Below are 13448 nucleotides of genomic sequence, written 5' to 3'. Positions count from 1 at the left end.
GAGCAGGTTGAGAGCGTCAAGTTCCTTGATATCCAGACTGAAAATATTTGGCATGGGTCCTTAGATCCTCAAAAGGTTCTACAGCTGCACCATCTAGAGCATCCTGACTGGTTGCATCACCGCCTGGTATAGCAACTGCTCGGACTCCGACCGCAAGACACTACAGAAGGTAGTGCGAATGGCCCTGTACATCACTGAGGCAATCTTCCTGCCATCCAGGACCTCTCTATCAGGCGGTGTCAGACGAAGTCCCTAAAAATTGTCAAAGATTCCAGCCACCTTAGTCACACTGTTCTCTCTGCTACCGCATGGCAAACAGTAACAGAGCGCCAATTTTAGGTCCAAGAGGCTTTCTAAACAGCTTCTACCCCCTAGCCATGAGACTCCTGAACATCAAAATGGCTACCCAGACTATTTGCATTGGCCCCCCCTCTCTTTTTTACACCGCTGCTACTCTCTGTTGTTATCATCTATGCATAATCACTTTAAGAACTCTACCTACATATTACCTAAATTAACCGGTGCCGGTACCACCCTGTATAGTCTCGCTATTGTTATTTACTGCTGCTCTTTATTTACTTGTTACTTTTTTTTCTTATTCATATCTGTAGTTTTTTTTTTTAATTGCATTGTTGGTTAGGGGCTCGTAAGTAAGCATTTCACTGTAAGGTCTACTATCTGTTGTATTCGGTGCATGTGACTAATAAAATTTGATTTGAAATATGAATCACGACCTGACTAGACAGCCAAACCACCAAAACAGATTGCAGAGCAAATAAATATTTTTGGTCAAAAGCAAATCCATATTCCAAACAGTTTTATCTAAAAGAGGCCAAGGAGGTGGTTAACCTTGGGTCAACAAATGCAGGTTTACCAAGGCTAATATTAAACCAAATGTTTCAGAAGATGGTCAGGAACTGAAAACAAATTATTGGGCTCCATTTTGAAGAGGAACAAAAAGAGCATGACTTTGCTTCTTTTCGATGTGAAAGTGTAAGACAAGATCATAGATAGTGGATGTCACAGGCAGCAAACTGAGCGCAGTGTTAAAAATATGCCCCCATGACCTTAGCCTATCTGCAGCCAATGGGCAAGCATATCCAGTGGGCAAGCATATCCATGTGGTTGTTCTGCCACTGCTCTCTGAACAATGGGGGAAAGTACTAGAAAATTGTAAGCCTTCACGTGCCGAATCAGTCTGGCAAATGCTCAAAACCACCAGGAACACAGGATTATATCTCCAATATCAACTACTTCACCCATACAATACAAAACACAGTAGGGCAGGTCTAACAAACAGTGCACAGTTGCCTCCATGAAATATAGCATAAGCTATTCTATATATACACTGAACCAAAATATAAAACGGAATAACTTTTAAACAGAGTTACAGTTCATAAGGAAATCAGTCAATAGAAATAAATGAATTAGGCCCTAATCTATGGATTTCACGACTGGGCAGGGCGCAGTCATGGGTAGGCATAGGCCCACCCACTGGGGAGCCAGGCCCAGTCAATCAGAATGAGTTTCTCCCCACAAAAGGGCTTTATTACAGACAGAAATACTCCTCAGTTTTATCAGCTCTCCAGGTGGCTGGTCTCTGACGATCCCGCAGATAGAGAAGCCGGATGTGGAGGTCCTGGACTGGCATGGTTACACGTGGTCTGTGGTTGTGAGGCCGGTTGGACGTACTGCCAAATTCTCTAAGACGACAGAGGCGGTGTTTGATAGAGAAATTAACATAAAATTATCTGGCACCAGCTTTGGTGGACATTCCTTTAGTCAGCATGCCAATTGAACACTCCCTCAAAATTTGACACATCTGTGGCATTGTGTTATGTGACAAAACTGCACATTTTAGTGACCGTTTATTCTCCCCAGCACAAGGTGCATCCGTGTAATGATCATGCTGTTTAATCAGCTTCTTGATATGCCAGACCTGTCAGGTGGATGGATTATATTGGCAAAGAAGAAATGCTCACTAACAGGGATGTAAACAAATGTGTGCAGAAAATGAGAGTATGGAACATTTCTGTGATATTTTATTTCAGCTCATGAAACCAACACTTTACATTTATGTTCAGTATAAATATGACATTTAGCAGACACCTTTATCCAAAGTGACTTACAGTCATGTGTGCATACATTCTTTTTAAGTATGGGTGGCCCCAGGAATCGAACCCTCAACCCTGACGGTGCAAGCGCCATGCTCTACCAACTGAGCCATACAGGACTACATATTAGACTTAACTAAATGAATTGGGTTATGTAATTTAGGGAAAGGAATTATGTTTACAAAAAAAGGAATTTAGTAATGTAAACTCGTGAGCTGTTATTGACCTGATAATTTGTCATAAAAGTCAGAAATGATCCTGTATTTGACAGATAGGCCATCTGCTAAGTAAATGAAATGTTGTGTGGCATTACCTAATTCCTGAGCCCTGCCTTAGTCTGGGATTTGACCTAAATTTACTGGTTTCCTGTGGTGGTCTCAAATATCTTTGCTTTGTAAGGCATTTGGACAAGGGGAGCTCACGTGTCCATAAGTGACCTCACATTTCCATCTGACCTCTTATTCAAAAACGTGTTTCTCCTCATATTACTTTGGTGGGATAGCCTTCCCCTTTCCTTTGTTGCCCCTGCCAGCATTTTTGTCTTAAAATAATTTTATTTACTTGAGAAAAGTTGTTGTTGCCCTTCATTTTTGCATTAGAGGCCCTCTGCGAAAATATGTAGAGGAATAATGAAAGGGGTGAGCAACAGTGCATTCGAAAAGTATTCAGACCCCTTGACTTTCCCCATATTTTGTTGTTATATTACAGCCTTATTCTAAAATGGATTAAAAAGTCCCCCCCTAATTAATCTACCCCACGACAAACAAAAAACAGATGAACATTTTTGCAAATGTATAAGATACCTAAATGTGATATTTCAGTTTGTATAAGTATTCAGACCCTTTACTCAGTATTTTGTTAAATAACCTTTGGCAGCGATTACAGCCTCAAGTAATCTTGGGTATGACGCTACAAGCTTGGCGCACCTGTATTTGGGGAGTTTTTACCGTTCTTCTCTGCAGATCCTCTCAAGCTTTGTCAGGTTGGATGGGGAGTGTCGCTGCACAGCTGGGCCACTCAAGGACATTCAGAGACTTGTCCCAAAGCCACTCCTGCTTGTCTTGGCTGTGTGCTTAGGGTTGTTATCCTGTTGGAAGATGAACCTTTGACCACAGTCTGAGGTCCGGAGCGCTATGGAGCAGGTGTTCATCAAGGATCTTGCTGTTCTTTGCTCCGTTCATCTTTCCCTCGATCCTGAAGTCTCCCAGTCCCTGCCACTGAAAAACATCCCCACAACATGATGCTGCCACCACCATGCTTCACCTTAGTGATGGTGCCAGGTTTCCTCCAGACGTGATGCTTGGCATTCAGGCCAAAAAGTTCAATCTTGGTTTCATCTGACCAGAGAATCTTGCTTCTCATGGTCAGAGTCCTTTAGGCACCTTTTGGTAAACTCCAAGCGGGCTGTCATGTGCCTATTACTAATGAATGGCTTGCGTCTGGCCACTAACATAAAAGCCCGATTGTTGGAGTGCTGCAGAGATGGTTGTCCTTCTGGAAGGTTCTCCCACCTTTACAAAGGAACTCTGGAGCTCTGTCAGAATGACCATCGGGTTCTTTGCCACCTCTCTGACCAAGGCCCTTTTCCACCGATTGGTGATTCCTAACTTCTTCCATTTTTGAATGATGGAGGCCACTGTGCTCTTGGGAACCTTTAATGCAGCAGAAATGTGTTGGTACCCTTCCCCAGATCTTTCTTGACACAATCCTGTCTGGGAGCTATACGGACAATTATTTTAACTCTGTGGCTTGGTTTTTACTCTGACATGCACTGTCAACTGTTGGACATTATATAGACAGGTGTTTGGAAAGGCATATCATGTTCAATCAACTGAATTTACCACAGGTGGACTCCAATCAAGTTGTAGAAACATCAAGGATGATCAATGGAAACAGGGATGCACCTAAGCTTATTTTTGAGTCTCATAGCAAAGGGTCTGAATACATATGTAAATAAGGCATCTGTTTTTATTTTATTTTTTATAAATTTGCAACAGTTTAGAACCTGTTTCACTTTGTTATTATGGGGTATTGTGTTTAGATTGATGAGGAAAATGAATGTTATCCATTTTAGAATACGGCTAACATAACAAAATGTGGAAAATGGAAAGGGGGCTGAATACTTTGCACTGCATGAGCCCATTCAATCTGGCCCTCAGAAGGTTTTTGGGAAATTATTATTTTGGGTAAAAAAAAAGTAAAAACACTCCAGGTAACTCTTGAACATCTGATAGAAAGTATGCAGACATTATTATGGACCTACACGTAAAAAAATAAAATATACATTTCTGGCCCACAAATTGCTTTTGCCAAACAAAATCGGTCTGAATTTTGAAATCCTGACGTGGCCCTCGAGACAAAATTATTGCTCACCCCTGATGTAGAAACATACAAATAGGAAGAGCCATCTCTTTAAGCTATAGCCCAGTGGTCACCAACCTTTGAGTCAAGATCACTTTCACAGTCAAAGAGCTAGCCGAGACCTGCCACTAAGATTTTTTTCTCCCCCATGACTTTAAACAAAATGTAAGCCTATGCAACATTAACCTAATAAAAACAGTTCTGTAGGAATTAGGTTTGTGCAGTAGGCTTAATACATAAGCACAGCATATTGGCTATGCTCGGCCTGCCAATATTGTTCATCTCAGCCCATATTATATATTAAATTCGAGCTTTGATAACAAAATAGATCAGTTGTTGTATCACTTGAGGCACAGCTGAGCATAAATTTAAATAATTTGCTTTTTTATTTTACTGGATTGATGGTAGCTGCGGAGGGAGGGAGAGCAGCAGTGTCCACCTCTCACGGTCCCTGCTCTACCCTTTCCGATGGTGAGTCTGACCAGAGAGAAGGGACAGTCTTCATGTTGTTCCCATGACCAGAAAAAGTAAAATATTTATTGATATTAAAATACACTACGAGCTGCTAATAATAAAAATGCAGACCTATCAATAAACTTTGTTACTCATTCATCACAGTGCGAATGGAAGTAGGAAGAAATGCATTTTGTGTTTTGTAAAAGTGTTGAAAAAAAACAGGGTTGACAGAGCTGAAGAAACACAGACATGAACGCACTCAAAAACAGCAACTCTTCGCTGTATTCTTTGACAGTCTTTCCGGTCATGGTTTTAAAAGTTAGGAAATCTCACGTAGGCTAGTATGAACATTTGCTCTGGGGTCGTGGAAGCTGTAGGCACGATGATTTGAGCTATCCGATTGGCCAGCGCTGTAGGCGCACTTGATTAGGCCACAACGGTCCTGGTTTGCCGGCTAGGCGGAATGTGTCCCTTCAGACAAATGAAATGGTTCAAAAGGGGAACACTTTGCCTACCCGGCGCGCAGGGCTTCTGAATCAAGTCCACTGACCACCAACAGAGCAAGACGAAGAAAAATAAAGAGAAAAGAGGAGCGAAAAAAATAGGAGCTTTTCTACATAAACGTTTGGTGATCGATCGCAATAGACCGGTTGGTGATCCTTGCTATAGCCTACTCCTCCTCAGCCCCTCTTTAGTTTTATGTACACTACCGTTCAAAAGTTTGGGATCACTTAGAAAATGTCCTTGTTTTTGAAAGAAAAGCACATTTTTGGTCAATTAAAATAACATTGAATGAATCAATATCTACACTGTATTTCTGTTAATGTTGTAAATGACTATTGTAGCTGGAAACGGCAGATTTTTTATGGAATATCTACATAGGCGTACAGAGGCCCATTATCAGCAACCATCACTCCTGTGTTCCAATGGGACGTTGTGTTAGCTTATCCAAGTTTATAATTTTAAAAGGCTAATTGATCATTAGAAAACCCTTTTACAATTATGTTAGCACAGCTGAAAACTGTTGTTCTGATTAAAGAAGCAATAAAACTGTCCTTTAGACTAGTTCAGTATCTGGAGCATCAGCATTTGTGGGTTCAATTACAGGCTCAAGTACCTTGGTGTATCTAGTTTGAGAAACAAAATGCCTCACAAGTCCTCAATTGGCAGTTTAATTTAATAGTACCCGCAAAACACCAGTCTCAACGTCAACAGTGAAGAGGCGACTCCGGGATGCTGGCCTTCTCGGTAGAGTTCCTCTGTCCAGTGTCTGTGTTCTTTTGCCCATCTTAATATTTTCTTTTTATTGGCCAGTCTGAGATATGGCATTTTCCTTGCAACTGCCTAGAACCACAGTCTCATGGAAGTGATGCTCCAGAGTTTTTGCATAATTTCAGCTAGTAGATTTGAAAGTAGTGCTCACAAGTCAAAATGGGTCCTTGAAAATTGTGCCCAAATGTGTACTGTCATCCATGTTAAATCCTGAAATTTGCATAACAATTTACAAATTTGTAAGCGCTCAAGATCCCGGACTGCATCTTTAAGGGACATGCAATGTATAAGAACTACTGAGTGGGAACCTACAGAAATTGAAAATTCACATTTTCACAACATTCCATATTAGACACTAATCTTAAATCAAAGACATCTGCTATAGGACTTTATGGGCTAGAAAACTCATATTTCCCACCAACTCAAAAATGTTTTTTTTAAAACCACTTAACCAGGGAGTCAACATAAACTGTTTATCCTGTCACAGTGCTAAATAGCTTGCTTGAACTCACTGCTTCTCACCTACTACATCACAATAAGTCATTGATTTACTCTATATGAACCCTCACACTTACCATAAGCTCGAGCTCTGTGCGATGAACCCCCAGTTTCTTTAGCCCAATGGACAGGTCGTTGACGCAGATGCCCCCATCACCATTCACGTCCAGGACTTGAAACAGCACTTTTAGTCTATGGTCCTGCTCGGGTCCACCACAAAGTTCGCATGGGTATGATGGCTCACAGGAGTCATCACAGGAACCTGTGGTTTCTACTGACAACGGACGCTCCCGAGTTAGGGGTGAGGATGTGAAAGATGATGAGGATGTCCCCCCAGCACCCCCGACCTCTCCACCCGGGGCAGAAGCATCCTCTGTTCGGCATTGACAAAAGACCCCGCTGAGTAAGGGTGACACAAAAGTCCCTTGCTGGTGCATCATACGGATGGAACCAATAATGTCAAACTACTACAATCAATGAAGATATTTTGCAATATCGAAATTTAAGGTGACGTGTGGTAGCTTTGCTAGCCGTCTATTTTCGCCACCATGTCACGTGCGTTATAACCCCACATTGTTAAGGATTGCTAAAGTAGTAACTACAGACAAAACAGTCAAATGTTGTAGACTTTGCAATGTAACTTTCTTATTTCACTGTTATGCCTGTTTAGTCCAAAACGGTCGACTTATTACCTGATAACTCTGTTTAGTTTACTAGCAACTGGCATATTAGCCAGCTAACGTTAGCTACAGCTGAGAAATGAGGTGGATGCTGAGCCGCACGCGGATTGGAATGTAACGTTAGACAAGTTTCAGTGCCACGAAAATCACTTCAGAGATACCTTCTACTGGTCGCGAAGAGGTCCACTTTCCTGTCTTGACTAAGGCGCCGGCGAAATCCTCCCGTTTGAATTGGCGGTCGGTTTGATAGTGATGACACATAATAAACCGGTATAGTAAGAGGGCTGTTCCTGCCACAAATTGGGTCAGTTCGTTTTGCATGACCCGGTTCCCCGAGTTGGTGGTGAGGTGCCACTTGACCAATGGGATCACAGAAAGAACCAGCTATGAGCCAGATATTTCACCGGATGTATAAATGTGACGCATTCGATTGCTGTTTCTGCTCACTACCAAATATGGTGATGAGAGGAAGCCCAGTGGCCAGAAATGGGAAAAGATGGAGCGCAATGGATTTTGGCAGACATTCTGCTAATTTTCTCATTGATGGAACATTTGATCTCCATACTGTTTTCTGTTTCTAAAACTAGAATTTGTAAGAAACAGAGTGGACTGTGTTTTGTAGACTTTCTAAAAATGGTGTTGTTTATTGCAAGGGTGAATTTAGTTATTGTTCATGCGCACTTCACGTAGCAAGTTCCCTAATGGAAATTTGCAAATAAACGCTAGAACTTGCCAATAGAATCTCACTAGCTCGTGATTGGCTTTTAAAAAAATAAAAAATGGTTGAACCTTAATTTAACTAGGCAAGTCAGTTAAGAACAAATTCTTATTTACAATGCCGGTCTACCAAAAGGCAAAAGGCCTCCTGTGGGGACGGGAGCCTGGGATTAAAAATAAAAAATAAATACAATATAAATATAGGACAAAACACACATCACAACAAGAGAGACAACACTACATGAAGTGAGACGTAAGACAACAACATAGCAAGGCAGCAACACATGACAACACAGCATGGTAGCAACACAACATGATAACAGCACAAAACATGGTACAAACATTATTGGGCACAGACAACAGCACAAAGGACAAGAAGGTAGAGACAACAATACATCACACAAATAAGCATCAACCAGTGGGTCTTGCGACGGGTATACAGAGATGACCAGTTTACAAAGGAGTATAGAGTGTAGTGATGTGTCCTATAAGGAGCATTGGTGGCAAATCTGATGGAGAGCACCCTTACCTGCCATCTATAAATTATGTCTCCATAATCTAGCATGTGTAGGATGTTCATCTGAATCAGGGATAGTTTGGCAGCTGGGGTGAAAGAGAAGCGATTACGATAGAGGAAACCAAGTCTATATTTAACTTTAGCCTGCAGCTTTGATATGTGCTGAGAGAAAGGCTGTCTATCCATACTCCCAAGTACTTGTATGAGGTGACTACCTCAAGCTCTAAACCATCAGAGGTAGTAATAACACATGTGGGAAGAGGGGCATTCTTCTTACCAAACCACATGACCTTTGTTTTGGAGGTGTTCAGAACAAGGTGAAGGGTAGAGAAAGCTTGTTGGACACCAAGAAATCTTTGATGTAGAGAATTTAACACAAAATCCGGGGAGGGGCCAGCTGAGTATAAGACTGTATCATCTGCATACAAATGGATGAGAGCTTTCTACTGCCTGAGATATGTTGTTGATGTAAATTGAGAAGAGCGTGGGGCCTAAGATTGAGCCTTGGGGTACTCCCTTGGTGACAGGCAGTGGCTGAGACAGCAGATTTTCTGACATTATAGACTGCACTCTTGGAGAGAGGTAGTTAGCAAACCAGGCCAAAGACCCCTCAGAGACACCAATACTCTTTAGCCGACCACAAGAATGGAATGGTCTACCGCATCAAAAGCTTGGGCCAAGTCAATAAAAATAGCAGCAAAATATTGCTTAGAATCAAGAGCAATGGTGACATCAATAACCGTATCAGACAAGGATTTTCCTTCTTTGCCTATAACCCCAAGCAAACCTCCAGCTTCCAAGAAAGGCTTGTTTGAACTGGGCCAAGATGCCGCTGCCAATGATGTTATCGCCACTCTTTCTAGGCTCATCAATGCAAGGTCCGATGCCATAGAGAAAATGGAACGTAATGAAAATCGAGGGCTTAAATAAAACTGTTGACTTTGCATGCATGTCAATTAAGGATGCTAAGAAGAAGGTCGCCCACATCGAAGAGCATTTCGAAAAGGAGAGGGAAAGATGGACTTGTGCCAAAGAAGAATCACAACTCAAAAGCTACACCAGACGGTGGAATCTGAGACTGTATAGAGTTCCCGGTGCAGATGAGGAGAACGTGCGGCAAGAGACCATCAAAGTCTGCCAAGCTATCCTACCTGTGGAGAAGGTAAGATAGCAAATGTTGTCGACACTGTATATCGCCTCGGCACGAGAAGGCAGGGTGACTCCAAGCCCAGAGGTGTCATTCTTCAATTCACATTACGGATATACGGGGATGCCATTTGGAAAGCAGCCAAGAAATCTACTTTCCTAAGTGATAAAAATCTGTGGATTGCTGAAGACCTCTCGAAAGCAGACAGAGAAAAGAGGGAGAAACTGTGGCCAGTATGGAAAAAGCACGAAAAGAAGGAAAAGCGGCTTACTTCATTGGAGGGCGCACTTTCATCACAGGATCCAAAATCAACCTTCCTCCTTGAGAACTGTCATAAGCTGTGCCTGGTGGTCAACATAGGCTACCTATAGATACAGTGCCTTGCGAAAGTATTCGGCCCCCTTGAACTTTGCGACCTTTTGCCACATTTCAGGCTTCAAACATAAAGATATAAAACTGTATTTTTTCGTGAAGAATCAACAACAAGTGGGACACAATCATGACGTGGAACGACATTTATTGGATATTTCAAACCTTTTTAACAAATCAAAAACTGAAAAATTGGGCGTGCAAAATTATTCAGCCCCTTTACTTTCAGTGCAGCAAACTCTCTCCAGAAGTTCAGTGAGGATCTCTGAATGATCCAATGTTGACCTAAATGACTAATGATGATAAATACAATCCACCTGTGTGTAATCAAGTCTCCGTATAAATGCACCTGCACTGCGATAGTCTCAGAGGTCCGTTAAAAGCGTAAAGAGCATCATGAAGAACAAGGAACACACCAGGCAGGTCCGAGATACTGTTGTGAAGACGTTTAAAGCCAGATTTGGATACAAAAAGATTCCCCAAGCTTTAAACATCCCAAGGAGCACTGTGCAAGCGATAATATTGAAATGGAAGGAGTATCAGACCACTGCAAATCTACCAAGACCTGGCAGTCCCTCTAAACTTTCAGCTCATACAAGGAGAAGACTGATCAGAGATGCAGACAAGAGGCCCATGATCACTCTGGATGAACTGCAGAGATCTACAGCTGAGGTGGGAGACTCTGTCCATAGGACAACAATCAGTCGTATATTGCACAAATCTGGCCTTTATGGAAGAGTGGCAAGAAGAAAGCCATTTCTTAAAGATATCCATAAAAAGTGTCGTTTAAAGTTTGCCACAAGCCACCTGGGAGACACACCAAACATGTGGAAGAAGGTGCTCTGGTCAGATGAAACCAAAATTGAACTTTTTGGCAACAATGCAAAATGTTATGTTTGGCGTAAAAGCAACACAGCTCATCACCCTGAACACACCATCTCCACTGTCAAACATGGTGGTGGCAGCATCATGGTTTGGGCCTGCTTTTCTTCAGCAGGGACAGGGAAGATGGTTAAAATTGATGGGAAGATGGATGGAGCCAAATACAGGACCATTCTGGAAGAAAACCTGATGGAGTCTGAAAAAGACCTGAGACTGGGACAGAGATTTGTCTTCCAACAAGACAATGATCCAAAACATAAAACAAAATCTACAATGGAATGGTTAAAAAATAAGCATATCCAGGTGTTAGAATGGCCAAGTCAAAGTCCAGACCTGAATCCAATCGAGAATCTGTGGAAAGAACTGAAAACTGCTGTTCACAAATGCTCTCCATCCAACCTCACTGAGCTCGAGCTGTTTTGCAAGGAGGAATGGGAAAAAATTTCAGTCTCTCGATATGCAAAACTGATAGAGACATACCCCAAGCGACTTACCGCTGTAATCGCAGCAAAAGGTGTCGCTACAAAGTATTAACTTAAGGGTGCTGAATAATTTTGCACGCCCAATTTTTCAGTTTTTGATTTGTTAAAAAAGTTTGAAATATCCAATAAATGTCGTTCCACTTCATGATTGTGTCCCACTTGTTGTTGATTCTTCACAAAAAAATACAGTTTTATATCTTTATGTTTGAAGCCTGAAATGTGGCAAAAGGTTGCAAAGTTTAAGGGGGCCGAATACTTTCGCAAGGCACTGTAGCTACCTCTGATGTGTGCAGATCCCACTCCCGGCTTTAAGGTGATTTAACCTTTGTTCTTACTGCAGTGGAGTAATGGATATTTACTATTTTATTTGTTCTCTCACTTCTGATATTTTTACATGCAGTATAGGCACTGAGCAAACTCCTTCTTGTTCTGGAAGTTATCTTTGTTATGCTAAACTACTGTCACTCAATCATTTATATCTACAGTTGAAGTCAGAAGTTTACATACACTTAGGTTGGAGTCATTAAAACTTGTTTTTCAACCACTCCACAAATTTGTTGTTAACAAACTATAGTTTTGGCAAGTCGGTTAGGACATCTACTTTGTGCATGAAACAAGTCATTTTTCCAACAATTGTTGACAGACAGATTATTTCGCTTATAATTCACTGTATCACAATTCCAGTGGGTCAGAAGTTTACATACACTAAGTTGACTGTGCCTTTAAACAGCTTGGAAAATGATGTCATGGCTTTAGAAGCTTCTGGTAGGCTAATTGACATCATTTGAGTCAATTGGAGATGTACCTGTGGATGTATTTCTTTTTTTTTGTTGTGAATTTTTACCCCTTTTTCTCCCCAATTTCGTGGTATCCAATTGTTTTAGTAGCTACTATCTTGTCTCATCGCTACAACTCCCGTAAGGGCTCAGGAGAGAAAAAGGTTGAAAGTCATGCGTCCTCCGATACACAACCCAACCAAGCCGCACTGCTTCTTAACACAGCGCGCATCCAACCTGGAAGCCAGCCGCACCAATGTGTCTGTGTTGCACAGGAGTTGCTGGTGCGCAATGAGACAAGGATATCCCTACCGGCCAACCCCTCCCTAACCCGGATGACACTAGGCCAATTGTGAAAAAGCTTGTGCGAGCAAGGAGGCCTACAAACCTGACTCAGTTACACCAGCTCTGTCAGGAGGAATGGGCCAAAATTCACCCAACTTATTGTGGGAAGCTTGTGGAAGGCTACCCGAAACATTTGACCCAAGTTAAACAATTTAAAGGCAATGCTACCAAATACTAATTGAGTATATGTAAACTTCTGACCCACTGGGAATGTGATGAAAGAAATAAAAGCTGAAATAAATAATTATTTCTACTATTATTCTGACATTTCACATTCTTAAAATAAAGTGGTGATCCTAACTGACCTAAGACAAGGAATTTTCCTTCCATTTCAATATTATCGCTTGCACAGTGCTCCTTGGGATGTTTAAAGCTTGGGAAAAAAATTTGTATCCAAATCCAGCTTTAAACTTCTTCACAACAGTATCTCGGACTTGCCTGATGTGTTCCTTGTTCTTCATGATGCTCTCTGTGCTTTTAACGGACCTCTGAGACTATCACAGTGCAGGTGCATTTATACGGAGACTTGATTACACACAGGTGGATTGTATTTATCATCATTAGTCATTTAGGTCAACATTGGATCATTCAGAGATCCTCACTGAACTTCTGGAGAGAGTTTGCTGCACTGAAAGTAAAGGGGCTGAATAATTTTGCACGCCCAATTTTTCCATTTTTGATTTGTTAAAAAAGTTGAAATATCCAATAAATGTCGTTCCACTTCATGATTGTGTCCCACTTGTTGTTGATTCTTCACGAAAAAATACAGTTTTATATCTTTATGTTTGAAGCCTGAAATGTGGCAAAAGGTCGCAAAGTTCAAGGGGGCCGA

At 41.6% G+C, this 13448-nt stretch overlaps 1 protein-coding gene across 2 annotated transcripts in view; it reads right to left on the bottom strand.

Moving 5' to 3' along the window:
* Positions 1-7624, bottom strand: part of slc25a25b (solute carrier family 25 member 25b) — a 54857-nt gene extending 47233 nt beyond the window's left edge. For both annotated transcript variants that reach the window (XM_064943308.1, XM_064943309.1), the window contains exon 1: positions 6779-7624. In XM_064943308.1, the coding sequence (XP_064799380.1) occupies positions 6779-7141 (363 nt within the window). In that variant the 5' untranslated portion in view covers positions 7142-7624. The remainder of the gene's footprint in view (positions 1-6778) is intronic.
* Between the last annotated feature and the right edge of the window lie 5824 nt (positions 7625-13448).

The sequence above is a fragment of the Oncorhynchus masou genome, chromosome 28 (genome assembly GCF_036934945.1).
Source record: "Oncorhynchus masou masou isolate Uvic2021 chromosome 28, UVic_Omas_1.1, whole genome shotgun sequence".
Lineage (NCBI taxonomy): Eukaryota > Metazoa > Chordata > Actinopteri > Salmoniformes > Salmonidae > Oncorhynchus > Oncorhynchus masou.
This window is presented reverse-complemented; position numbering and strand designations above follow the sequence as displayed.